Genomic DNA, 13,807 nt, shown 5'->3' on the forward strand with positions numbered 1-13,807 from the left:
AAAGTTGGTTCTTTGAGAAGATAAACAAAATTGATAAGCCATTAGCCAGACTCATCAAGAAAAAGAGGGAGAGGACTCAAATCAATAAAATCAGAAATGAAAAAGGAGAAGTTACAACAGACACTGCAGAAATACAAAGCATCCTAAGAGACTACTACAAGCAACTTTATGCCAATAAAATGGACAACCTGGAAGAAATGGACAAATTCTTAGAAAGGTATAACCTTCCAAGACTGAACCAGGAAGAAATAGAAAATATGAACAGACCAATCACAAGTAATGAAATTGAAACTGTGATTAAAAATCTTCCAACAAACAAAAGTCCAGGACCAGACGGCTTCACAGGTGAATTCTATCAAACATTTAGAGAAGAGCTAACACCCATCCTTCTCAAACTCTTCCAAAAAATTGCAGAGGAAGGAACACTCCCAAACTCATTCTATGAGGCCACCATCACCCTGATACCAAAACCAGACAAAGACACTACAAAAAAAGAAAATTACAGACCAATATCACTGATGAATATAGATGCAAAAATCCTCAACAAAATACTAGCAAAGAGAATCCAACAACACATTAAAAGGATCATACACCACGATCAAGTGGGATTTATCCCAGGGATGCAAGGATTCTTCAATATACGCAAATCAATCAATGTGATACACCATATTAACAAATTGAAGAATAAAAACCATATGATCATCTCAATAGATGCAGAAAAAGCTTTTGACAAAATTCAACACCCATTTCTGATAAAAACTCTCCAGAAAGTGGGCATAGAGGGAACCTACCTCAACATAATAAAGGCCATATATGACAAACCCACGGCAAACATCATTCTCAATGGTGAAAAACTGAAAGCATTTCCTCTAAGATCAGGAACGAGACAAGGATGTCCACTCTCACCACTATTATTCAACATAGTTTTGGAAGTCCTAGCCACGGCAATCAGAGAAGAAAAAGAAATAAAAGGAATACAAATTGGAAAAGAAGAAGTAAAACTGTCACTGTTTGCGGATGACATGATACTATACATAGAGAATCCTAAAACTGCCACCAGAAAACTGCTAGAGCTAATTAATGAATATGGTAAAGTTGCAGGATACAAAATTAATGCACAGAAATCTCTTGCATTCCTATACACTAATGATGAAAAATCTGAAAGAGAAATTATGGAAACACTCCCATTTACCATTGCAACAAAAAGAATAAAATACCTAGGAATAAACCTACCTAGGGAGACAAAAGACCTGTATGCAGAAAACTATAAGACACTGATGAAAGAAATTAAAGATGATACCAACAGATGGAGAGATATACCATGTTCTTGGATTGGAAGAATCAACATTGTGAAAATGAGTATACTACCCAAAGCAATCTACAGATTCAATGCAATCCCTATCAAATTACCAATGGCATTTTTTACTGAGCTAGAACAAATCATCTTAAAATTTGTATGGAGACACAAAAGACCCCGAATAGGCAAAGCAGTCTTGAGGCAAAAAAATGGAGCTGGAGGAATCAGACTCCCTGACTTCAGACTATACTACAAAGCTACAGTAATCAAGACAATATGGTACTGGCACAAAAACAGAAACATAGATCAATGGAACAAGATAGAAAGCCCAGACATTAACCCACGCACCTATGGTCAACTAATCTATGACAAAGGAGGCAAAGATATACAATGGAGAAAAGACAGTCTCTTCAATAAGTGGTGCTGGGAAAACTGGACAGCTACATGTAAAAGAATGAAATTAGAATACTCCCTAACACCATACACAAAAATAAACTCAAAATGGATTCGAGACCTAAATATAAGACTGGACACTATAAAACTCTTAGAGGAAAACATAGGAAGAACACTCTTTGACATAAATCACAGCAAGATCTTTTTTGATCCACCTCCTAGAGTAATGGAAATAAAAACAAAAATAAACAAGTGGGACCTAATGAAACTTCAAAGCTTTTGCACAGCAAAGGAAACCATAAACAAGACGAAAAGACAACGCTCAGAATGGGAGAAAATATTTGCAAATGAATCAACGGACAAAGGATTAATCTCCAAAATATATAAACAGCTCATTCAGCTCAATATCAAAGAAACAAACACCCCAATCCAAAAATGGGCAGAAGACCTAAATAGACATTTCTCCAAAGAAGACATACAGATGGCCACGAAGCACATGAAAAGATGCTCAACATCACTAATTATTAGAGAAATGCAAATCAAAACTACAATGAGGTATCACCTCACTCCTGTTAGAATGGGCATCATCAGAAAATCTACAAACAACAAATGCTGGAGAGGGTGTGGTGAAAAGGGAACCCTCTTGCACTGTTGGTGGGAATGTAAATTGATACAGCCACTATGGAGAACAATATGGAGGTTCCTTAAAAAACTAAAAATAGAATTACCATATGACCCAGCAATCCCACTACTGGGCATATACCCAGAGAAAACCGTAATTCAAAAAGACACATGCACCCGAATGTTCATTGCAGCACTATTTACAATAGCCAGGTCATGGAAGCAACCTAAATGCCCATCAACAGACAAATGGCTAAAGAAGATATGGTACATATATACAATGGAATATTACTCAGCCATAAAAAGGAACGAAATTGAGTCATTTGTTGAGACGTGGATGGATCTAGAGACTGTCATACAGAGTGAAGTAAGTCAGAAAGAGAAAAACAAATATCGTATATTAATGCATGTATGCGGAACCTAGAAAAATGGTACAGATGAGCCAGTTTGCAGGGCAGAAGTTGAGACACAGATGTAGAGAATGGACATATGGACACCAAGGGGGGAAAACTGCGGTGGGGTGGGGATGGTGGTGTGCTGAATTGGGCGATTGGGATTGACATGTATACACTGATGTGTATAAAACTGATGCCTAATAAGAACCTGCAGTATAAAAAAACAAACAAAACAACTAATACTAAACTTTCATTGGGTTATTTGTATGGAAATATGTTAATATAAATGTTTCAGACATTACATGAAATTTCTAAAAATCTTATATTTGTATTTGTATGGAAATATGTATGGAAATATGTTAATATAAATGTTTCAGACATTAAAAAAAAAAAAAAAAAAAAAGAAATAAGCCCGACTCATGCATGCACTCCTTCCTCAAGCCAGCCTGCTCACCTCAAGCCAAGCTGCTGCTGCCCTGAGCCACAGGGATACGTGCATCTTTTTCTGCCCTTGGCAGCCTTCAGTCACTCAGAGATAAACATGCAGACAAGGAAAGGCCTTCGACACACCTTGTCAGTGCTTTTCAGACCCACTCACCCCACTGAAAAATCCGGGTGAGGGCCGCTCAGGGGTGAGAGGTCTGAGAGAAAGCAGGCTCGTCAGAAAGAATGTACAAGAGGCACAAGTTGTGTGCAGCTGCACTGAACCACCAGCTAGAGGCTGCCCTTCCCCATCCTGCGGCCCAGGGAACGTGCTCAAGGGAGGTTCAGCCTGTGTGCTTCCGACGGGTTTGTGTTTACCTCTAATTCCGCAGGACTCCTGTGAATAAGCCTGGCAGGGTGGGAGTCTTGTCTCTGTCAGCCACGAGCACACCTCAGCCCCAGAAGGCTCAGCCGAGGTTCTAGATTCTGGCAGCCAAGTGTCTGAGCAGAGTCCAGCTGGGAGCAGACACCTCGGCCCGCCTCCAGATGCAGTAACCGCTGGTCAGGTGGAACAGCACAGAGCCGAAAAGAAGTGGCTGCAAAGGAGACAGCCGCTGGCCCACCCCCGCCCGGCCAGATCTCCAGTCACAGCGCCACCACACTCCTGCTCGCCTGCATCTTAAAAGACAGTGAAAAAGAAATGCGAAAGCTAAACGGCTGGCTGCGTCCCAGAAGGTCTGTGCCACCAGGCCTAAAGGTGCCTGGGACTTGACCATCAGAAGCTTCTCCGTGTTTTTCAGACAATTTATTTCACATCTCATTACTGACTTAGAAGATAAAAATTTCTGCACTGCCCTAAACTAGCAGGAGGAAGTTCATCAGGAAAAAAGAGTGAAAACTGTGCTTCATACACCAGCAGGCTAAGCTGCCCTGCTTACAGACTTACCTGCCTGCAGAAACACCTCTCAGGAAGCTGCCGCGAACACTGCAGCCCTCTTACATGTAGGGGGGTGCGTGTGAGAGAAGCCAGTCCTTTCTTCTGCCAGCACAGCACACACAGTATATACCAGAATGTACTAGAAGGGGCCTGCAGGACTGCTCCCGGAAGGTCCGCACAGGCAAAGAAGCGGACCACCGCTCACTGCTTGTGCTGCTCTGGGGATGCATCTGTACTTTTCAACAACTATAAGCATGACTTGAAATGCAAACTAATTTTTCAACAACCTCACACCCTTCGGTTCCTCCCTGGGAGGCCTGGATGGCTCTGCTGTAGCCGCTGCTGTTGCCATGAAGCCCCAACGCGAACACTGCCTACGGCTAAGCCCCAGGCCCGGGGCACCCACGGCACCCAGGGTGCTGGCAGTTGCGGGGCGGGTGGAAGAGGCTGAGCTCCGGGTGCACAAACGGCACGAGCAGAGAGCAGCCCTGAATCAGTGACCAGCCCGTGTCGCAAAGGTCAAATCCTCGATCAGCCCCGCTGACTGACTAGGCTGACTTCAGCCCTCTCCCTGCAGTTGCATCCAGGCAGGTGGCTCTCTGCAAGGCTGCGATGTGGCCCTCCCGGAAAGAACAGGCTTCTCTCGCCTAAAGCCTCTTTGCGAGTTAACCGTTTGTGCAGTTTTCAGCCCCGGGCACAGATTAAAGTCCAGGACGGCACAAAGGGAGGCAGAAGGCTGCTCCAGTAAAGGGCCGGAAGGCTCCAGGTACCAAAGGCCGAGCTATCAGAAAAATTAGAAGTAACATCTTTTTGCCCCCTCCTTTCTAGTGTTTCTTAGTGCTTAACTCTGCCATCATTTTCCAGGGCCTAAAAAAGAAGAGAAAGAGTAGCTCTTCTGGTGCCTGGCCCTGGGTTGCACCCCCAGGCAGCTGGGCCGGACACGGGCGTGGCAGTGAGGTGGCTGAGGGGCGGGTGGGGACCTGGCGGAGCAGTTCACCCTCAGGCGGGCTGGCTTGCCTCATCCAGGGACGCTGGGACAGTCCGGCTCGCCAACAAGGCACAGCCTCTTCTTTCCTCTGCCCCCACAGAGGCACCAGCAGCGTGGGAACCTGCCCAAGACCGAGTGTGGCTCTACCCACCCCGTGTGAGCCCAGGCAGAACGCGAGCAGGGCTGGCAGCGCCCCTCAGCTGGGACACAACGTGAGAAAGGTCGTGACTTTGGTGAGCTGAGCCCTAACGCCCCCCCAAGATCATGGCCTCCCCCGCGCCTGCCTTGCCCCAGGGGGAAATCAAAGCACCATCCAGGAAGCACCAACAAAGGCTAAGAGTGTAATGAACACACGCACACACAGGCAAAAGCTGCAGCACTTGTGAGAGCGGCTCTGGGACTGGGTCTGAGGGAACCTTCTCCAGAAAGTCGCATCTGCTCTGCCTTTGAATGACGTGAGTGGGCTCTGGGGACAAAGGAGAATCCCAGAACCACGGGACCTGAGCGCTCCTCATCTTATAGGAGCAGAAGTTGAAGCTCTGAGCAGGGCGGTGGCTTCTCCAGAGGTGCCTTGTGGAGCGGCCTTCCTGCGGGTGGCCATGCCGGGTGGGGCAGTTCAGTCCTGGGTGTGAGGAGCCCATGGCGGGCTCGGCCCCCAGCGCCGCCCACAGCCCCTCAGAGGGGTCTAGCTACCTCCCATTCCCACTGCCCTCTAGCTGTTGGGTTCACTCAGCCGCTGCCTCTTCCCTCCCCAGGCCAGGCCCTCTCTGAGAGGATGATGCTGGCCCCTGGCCCCTTCTAACTGCTGCCTTCCAGAGCCTCCCAGCCCACCCGGCATCGCCCAGAGGCCCTCTGGCCCGCAGCCCACTGAGCCAGCCCTGCTTTCTGGACCTGCAGGAGGTTCTGTGTCCTGAGAATCATTTGTGGCCCAGAGATGGCTGCAGTGCTTTCTCTTCCTCTCACTGGATTTTCTGGAGACCACATTCAAGCAAGAAGAGTCTGACTTTTTCTGTGCACAAGCTGCTCTTGAAAAGCATTCAGTTTTTCTCCCTGCTTTAAGAAGAAGATCAGTCTACAGTCCATAGTTATTTACTGCTTTGAGTTTGAATGAAATTGAGAACAGGATAAGTGACTTGTAGGATTTGAATTCCACTTGGATTACACCCACAAAGTGGTCAGTACTCTCGAGCACTGGTAGAAGTGAGGTTTCTGCTCCTGCTGACACCTCCGAGAGCTGTCAGGGGGGAAGTCATCACACTGGGGTTTGACGGGTGCCTCGCCAATCACACAATCCACTCCTCTTCTCCCTCCCATGCCATGTTAGCAATAAAATGCCACGACAGGAGGGCGAAGGGGAGCGTGTACTCGATGAATGGCACAGCTCAAGCCCGCTTCCCCAAGCTGAGCTGACAAAGCCTGCCACCCTCTCTGGAGGGCCCAGCCCCCCTGACAGGAAAGCCAGAATTCAACCAGGCAAGCCTTGCGGCATCGGTGGGCACTGCCACCCTCCAGTGCAAGGGTCGCCCTTGGTACGGAAGTCTGGCTTCAGGCAGCAGTGACCAGACTGTCTGGGGGTCTGGCAGACCTGGCACCAACCCCCTGAGGGCCCCAGCTGGCCTGCCCTGTGCTCCCCGGGCAGGGATGCCAGACCTCCCTCTCTAGCAGGAAGAGTAGTTTGAATGATCTCAACTAGCAGTACAAGATTCTCCCCCAGCAAAATGGAAAATGTGATTTACTTTGAGAGGAATACGTTGGTGACCACAGGTGAGGAGGGGAGAGCCACCTTCACTCGCAGTCCTGACACACTCCGTCCCTGCTTGTCAACAGCCAGCTCTCCCACCCCTAGGGATGGGAGATTCCAGCTGGGTGATTCGGCCCCGCTCCCCACTGCCTAGAGGACAGACAGACGGTACACGGCGCTACCAACTGTGCGGGCAGAACACGCTTCTCCACATCTTGACAAAGCTACTCAAACCGCAGCTCTGCAGCAAAAACCTGTCTGCCTCCACACGTGATGGCCCTTTCGCTGTCTTTTTTACAAAGCACAGCACATCATCCCCTCCATTCACCTGCTTTTAACTCTGAGACACCAGAAGCCTGAGATGGGCCACGGTGGTCCCTGGGGTTACATGCAGCTCTGGAGGAAATCTAGGAGGCATTCCTTTTATGTGATAAAGAACACACTGAGGGCATCAGGGGCCATCGAAGGAACCGTCACTGACCAAGGACAGCGTCCCCCAGCCAGGGGTGCTGCCTGGGCTCAAGATGCAGGGAGACGCCCCCCTTCCACCGTCACTTACAACGCCCCTTGGGAGAAGCAAGTCAACAGAGGAAACAGAAAATGAACATATTTTTCCTGCCATAAAAAGCTCAGGCTAAATCAAGACATTTCTTCCTCCCAAATTGTTTTTCCTAGTTACTAAAAAAGTATCAAATGTTTGCTTTTGTCCAAAGATATTATATATCCTAGAATTTCTTCAAAATAATATTTAGCTATAGTTTTTCAGCTCCCTTTCTAAAACTTCTAATACCACAAGTTTTAATACTTTAGTGCCATTTAAAAAATTCTTCATTATGACAGGTATCAGAGCAATCACCATGCAATTATTATTGGAATCATAGTTTAGAAAAGGAGTGCGGCTTCCCTGGCAAAATTCGTAAATGTTTGCCCAGTCATTGAAATCGGATGGGAGTGTACCATGGCAGCCACTTTGGGATTGTGTTATTTGTTCGTTTGAACCTGAAGGGACTGTTGCATTTTCAGGTTATGTATAGCTACTCACACAGCCACAGCATATAAATTCACATGATAAGTGTGCTTTCTCCTCCTTCGGGGGAACTTTAAAGGATAAAAAGCACTGAGGTGGGACCCTTAAATAAATTAGCTGTATCTAAATCTTTCAACTTTCTCTTCCTCTCTTAAGAGTGTAATCACTGAGAATTAAAATTTTTATAAATTGTCTTGGACCTTAGCATCCAAGACAAGAAGGGCAAGATGAATGCCTCTTGGGGACCCTAAAGGAGAAAGCCCAGCACAGCCGTAAACGGGAGGACCCAGGAGGGCTGCAGGGTTTCTCAAGGAAGCCCTCGGAGCCCCAGACAGGTGGAATCCAACTTGTTTCTCTTCCCTCTCCCAACCATTTACACAGGCCACAGAGGACTCCCAGGCAGAAATGAACCAAATAAGACAACGAAGTCTGGCATGTTCGACCTCCCTTTTACATGGACAGACACTCCTACCATCAGCAAGAATCCTGGGAGCAAAATACAGAGACTGGGGGATAGGCTTCCACCTCAGGCCCCCATACCACCGCCCTTCTAAAGGGGCCACAGCAGCTGAGCTGCAGATGCCCTTCCACGGAGCAAGTAGGGGAGGGGCCGACCTGCCTCCTGCTCTGAACCACTGGGTTGTGGGGAGTTGAAATCTCACAAAAGCACTTTTGTGTGGCTTCGCTTCCCATTACTATCACACTGCCAAAAACTACAGCAACAATACAGTGAAAGCACATAAAAGCCGACACAGACTTGATAGCTAAGCACAAGCACGTGTTGGCCACTCGAGGGCACCATTTGGAGGGGGCTTTGCCTACCTGGCAGACAAGCCCCAATCCTCTGCAGGAGTCTGCCCCAGGACACCTCCGGGCCTCTTTCAAACCCAAGGAGTCTCCTCCCAGCTCCTTAGGAAAACCTCCTGGCAGGTCTCTAGGGAAAGCCATAGCGCCCCCCTTTCCCCATCCCCAGACATTGCACTAGCTTCCTCCTGCGCGCCCCCGGTCTACCCAGCTTAGGAGCTGCAGAAACTGACAGATGCCACGCACCCCCGACCCGATGACATGTAAGGTCAGACTGGCGCTTTAAAACCTCTCCCCCATCTCACCTCCCCACTCCGAAAATTTTCTTTCCACTTTCTAGATCATTCCCAATTGGAATTTGTATTTTTAAAAAAAGGTGGTGCTGACCGTTGCAGAGATCTGGGAAGCTCCACAATGCAGTCTTTCCGACAAATGTTCCTTTTCAAAACCGGGAGAATGTTAGACTTTGAAAGTTCAAGGGAAGAGATAAGGCCTTTTGCAGCGGTTCCTCCCCAGAATAAATGGCCCCGATGCAACTCAAGCCTTCGGAAAGGGCATTACAGCGCTTCCGTCGATCTCAGGTACAACACCGGGAACTCTGCCCCTCAGCGGGCCGTGCCCCACACTCAGCCAGAAACAAAAAGGGGTGAAATGAGACTCAAGTATCCCTTTAGCTCCCCCATTCTGAAGCCCCCAAGTCCCTAACCCGTTTCTACCCGATTTGGTGCCAGTTACTGTAACAGCAATGCAAAGCCATCCTCTCCCCAAACGGGGGCGGTGGGCGCAATGGTGATCTGTTTGCAAAATACACATGACTGTGACATTCGGTAGCGTCGAGGTCATCTCTCCCCAGGGCTTTCGGATGCTTCCACCGTAAATGTGCGCATGAGTGACGAAGTGTGTGGGTGTGAGTGTTGGTGTGTGAACGTGCGCTCTCCCTCCGTGCGGCCGCCGGGCCAGACTCCGACACGCACCCACGCTAGGTGACAGGCTCGGCCCGAAGCTGCTCTCAGCGGGGAGTCCGTGGTGGCGCGGCTGCCCCCTCCGTGGCCCGGCCTGGCCCGCATGCTACCTGCAGCCGCACGCCTCCACCACCATGTCCTCGTATTGCTTGTAGACCACGTTGTTGGCGGCGTCGATGTAGAGGATGCTGATGGGGCTGAGGCGCGCGGGCACGCAGCAGGAGGCCGGCGCGGCATCCGGCGCCATGGAGTTGAGCAGTGTCTGAATGATGGCGTGGTTGGTGGGCTCAAGGTGCGAGCGCAGCGGGAAGTCGCAAACGCCCTCGCAGTGGTACGCTTCGTAGTCCAGCGGCGCAATGATCCAGTCGTCCCAGCCCAGCTCCTTGAAGTCCACGTGCAGGGGCTTGCGGCTACAGCGGCTCCGGCCCCTGCGCCCGTGGCTCCGGCCCTCGCCCCCGCCGCTGCCCTGCGCTGCCCGAGTCCCGGCCAACGCCGTCCGCCGCCGCCTGCGGCCGCCGATGACCACCGTCGGCAACCCCATGCCAGGTCCCTGATCCGGCGGCGGCTCCGCTGCCAGTGCGGCCCCGAGCGCGCGGGCCTGGGCGCGGATCTCTCGGAACAGGCTCTCCTTCCTCTGCGTGCGGGAGGAGACGACCAGCAGCGCGCGCTCCTCCGCCGCCGCTCCGCCTCCGCCCCGCGAGTCGAAGCCCAGCAGCCGCAGTGCCAGCGGGACCGGCGCGGGACCCGCCACTCCGCGCAGCAAGAGGCAGAACGCGCGGGTGGCGCGCGGCTCCCGGCGGTGGCGCCGCAAGGCGTCCGCCACGTCGAACACCTCCCAGCGCGCGGCGTCCAGGGGCTCGGCGGCCCGGGAATGCAGCAAGCGCGGCGCGCGCGCGGCGCTGGGGCACGTGGACAGCAGCAGCAACGGGGGAGTCGCGCTGCCGGGGCCCCGCTCCGGAGACTCGCGGCGCAGCACGCGCAGCTCCGCGCCCACCACCTCGTCGGCGTCGGGAAGGCTGGACACGTCGAACAGGAAGTTCAGGCCGGTCTCGGCTGCCGATTCGTCTGCAGGGGACGGGCAGAGACAGAGAAAGCGGTGTGAGAGCGAAGCCGGCACGCCTGGCCGCGGGGCCTCCTTACTGCAAATAGCCCAACTTCCCTGGACGTGAGAACAAGGCTCGCTGGAGCCGGCGCCTGCCTGGGCGTCTCGGATCCAGCCGGAAAGCCGCCAGCCTGGTCCAGAAGAAAGGGAGCCTTAGGTTCAGATTATCTGGATCTGGGTTTTGGTTCATCGAGCCAAACGATTTCCTACAACCCACGGACATCAACTGAACGCACCCCCGCGCCCGAGACCAAGACTTAAGGCCACTACAGTTCCGCTGCCTGCCCCAGAGCCATGGGTTTTCGAAGACTAGGTCGGAGGCCAGATTTTCGGCCGGTGGCGGAAAGAAGGCCCGGTGGGCGCATCAGAAGCCGTGCGCCTCTTCAAGACCTGGAGGCCAGGCCGGCCGCGGTAAGGGGACTGCTCGTTATGGCCCTGCTTAGCCGCCAAGAGAGCCTCGGAGTCCCGGCTGTGCGAAAACGGAAAATTCTTGTCCCCTGTAAACTGCTTCTGCTACCTCTCTTCCCCAGCCCAGCCTGGACATTCCAGCCGGCCACGATCTCCCATGCAGGCGCAGGCGGGGGCTCGTCCAGAAGGGGAACGCGCCCTCAGGGCTGCAGAGACCCTTTAGTGCCTCCAGCCTCCTTGCTTTGCTGAAGGGGAACTGAGGCCCAGATTAGGGGCCCGGCTCAGCCCCTGGTCGCGATGGGGAACTCCAGGCTCAGCTCCTCCCAGTGTTTCCGCCACCTCCGACGGAGGGGAAAGGTGGCAAAGGAGCGCAAGCAACCTTCTGGGAAGGGTCTGAGGCAGCCGGGACTGCCTTGCTGCAGTGCGGGCAGCGAACCGAGTGAGGTCTCCCGGCCAGTACCCTCTGGTCCCCTCGCAGACTTATTCTTTCCCTCCGTTACGACTCAACTCGGGCTTTGGGATTTTACTTCTGGTTGTGGGCACTTGTTTCTTTTGGGGCTCAGAAAGGAGAAAAGAGTTGAAATTCCACCAAGCAGCAGATAAAGAGCTCCCTTTGAAGAAGGTCATATGGTTTCGTTTTGCCCCAAACACGAAGAGACTGTGCAGACTCCCCCCACTATTGGAGATTTGCTCACCAACCACAGATGCCAAGCCATCGACTCCTGGGGTCTGAAATCTGGGTGCTGCCGGTGACCTCAGGCAGCCCTGCTCCAAGCTGAGGCTCAGGGTGGAGAGGGAAGCAGGAGAGGTACTGGGCAAGTGCTCCCCCACCCCTCCCCCATGCTTTCTCCCAAGGCCTTGCTCGCTGCCACACGTTCTCTGAGCTTCTCCCGCGGCCTCTCTCAGCTTTGAGATGCTGCCACTGCATCCTCTCCCTCCAGAGGGAGGAAGGAGAGGCAGCCTTACTAGCCTTGCCAACCAAGCAGAGCTCCCCAGGAAAGGATTTAGCTCAGGCTGAGACTACTGAAGGCCTAACTCGACCTAAGAAAGAACATCTGGTGCCTCTACAAGCTTAGGGCCCTGCACATCTCACCTCTCCCACAGCTGGGAGCCCACTCAGCAGTGTTAGGGCTGGGGCCTTCCCTGGCTCTGTACACCAGGACTCGGGCTCCCTATGAGCACCCTAGCATCCCATCCAGGATGCATGCCAGGCCCTCGGAGAATGCTTGAAAGTTCCCACCAGGCTATAAGGCCATTTGGGCCCAGGATGCCCCTGTATCCCAAATAAAGCAGTCTGTGTAGACATTATGTGTATGTTGGAGGGGACGAGAGATTAGATCACTGCCCCGCCTCTACCTGCTTTCCCAGGCTAGGGTCGGGCATATACAACCCCCAGTGGCTCCCAGGCAGGACCTGGATTGCAGCAGCACTTACTTTCCGGCCCTATTTGCCTTTCGTTCCTTTCTGCCTTCCATGCTGAGTCTCTGGCTGGATAGAATTAAGGCCGAAATTACTTGCATTTCCGCCTGAAATTAGTTAAATTTTCCCTATCTGTCTGTTTTAATGGCTTCAATAGAGATTAATAAAATCCAGATGACACTCACCAACCACCACAGTCTCACCCAAGTCCTACCTTTGGAGGGCTCAGGGCGTAGTAAGGTGGGGTACTTGGTCTCAGAGAGGCCTGCATTCCTGCAGGGTCGCTGGCCCTCCTCTCCTCTCTACACAACCGGAGTCCTTCACCTCTGGCTCCCCCAGGGGCCCAGCACAAGGCAGGCACCCATAGCTACACACCTCTACCCAGACGCAGCCTGCTGAGAAGGGCCCTCCCCATACCTGGTGATGCCACCAGCCTCTCCAGAGCCATTTACTTTAGTCTGATGCCTGCTGTGTCCCGCATTCCCCTCCGTTTTCCCCAGTTTGTACGGCCCCCTTAAGACTGGGAACTGCAGAGCAACGAAGCAGCCGCCACCACCACCACTGCGCAGTCCCTCTGGGCCGGACCCCCTCCTTGCTTCTCCGGATCTCCAACACAGCCTGCCTCCTCGAGGGGACCCGCCGGCCGGCAGGGCCAGGGCAGCCCGGCGGAGGGACGGGCTCAGCCCTCCGGGGCCGGGCGCCGCAAGCTGCCGCGGCTCTAGCCACAGTCCAGGCGCTGCGGGTTCGGGTGCGTGGGCCTCGGCGAACTTTCTAACACCTGAGGCTGGGATGTGCCGGGACCGAGGGCCCCCGAATGGAATGGTGCCGGGGCAAGGCTCCGGCGGTGACCTCAGCCTAGGACCCGACAGGATGGACGGGCGCAGTGGAGGTGTGAGTACCTTGGGTCGCCTGGTCTGCGAAGCCGGTGATTGTGTCCGCGCGGCCGTGGCGGCCAGAACCCGAGGTGGAGGCGGCGACTGCCCCGGCCGGAGCCCTCCCGGCCAGGCTCCGGTAAAGCGACATCATGAACTGGTGCGGCACCACCGAGCCGTTCCTGAAGCCGGAGCCCGCGGCGCGGCGCGCGGCGCGGGGCCCGGGAGCCGCGGCGGCCGGGGCAGCGGAGGCGCCCGCAGTCGCGGCGAGGGTCCTCCCGCCGCCGCCGCCGCCCCCCGGACTCCCGGTCGGCCCTGCCCCCGCCGCTCGCAGCACGGCGGCCGCTTCGAGCCCGTCGCGGGGGCGGCAAGCGCTCAGCAGCCAGAGGCACAGCGCGGCGGCCGCGCTCAGGTCCAT

General features: G+C 53.3%; 1 protein-coding gene across 1 annotated transcript; it reads right to left on the reverse strand.

Moving 5' to 3' along the window:
* Nucleotides 1–9,633: 9,633 nt before the first annotated feature.
* On the reverse strand, nucleotides 9,634–13,807 carry GDF7 (growth differentiation factor 7). The gene is made up of 2 exons (XM_059943048.1): nucleotides 13,417–13,807; nucleotides 9,634–10,653 (listed from the first exon to the last, which is right to left on the reverse strand). The coding sequence occupies exons 1-2, from the start codon at nucleotides 13,805–13,807 to the stop codon at nucleotides 9,695–9,697; spliced, it is 1,350 nt and encodes a 449-aa protein (XP_059799031.1). The 3' UTR covers nucleotides 9,634–9,694.

This window comes from Balaenoptera ricei, chromosome 13 (assembly GCF_028023285.1).
Source record: "Balaenoptera ricei isolate mBalRic1 chromosome 13, mBalRic1.hap2, whole genome shotgun sequence".
In the NCBI taxonomy this organism is placed as follows: domain Eukaryota; kingdom Metazoa; phylum Chordata; class Mammalia; order Artiodactyla; family Balaenopteridae; genus Balaenoptera; species Balaenoptera ricei.

Coding starts and splice junctions, on each gene's coding strand:
- GDF7 (XM_059943048.1), bottom strand. CDS start 13,807: ATGGACCTGAGCGCGGCCGCCGCGCTGTGCCTCTGGCTGCTGAGCGCT. Junction 10,654..13,416: donor CGCAGACCAGGCGACCCAAG/GTACTCACACCT, acceptor CGTCCCCTGCAG/ACGAATCGGCAGCCGAGACC.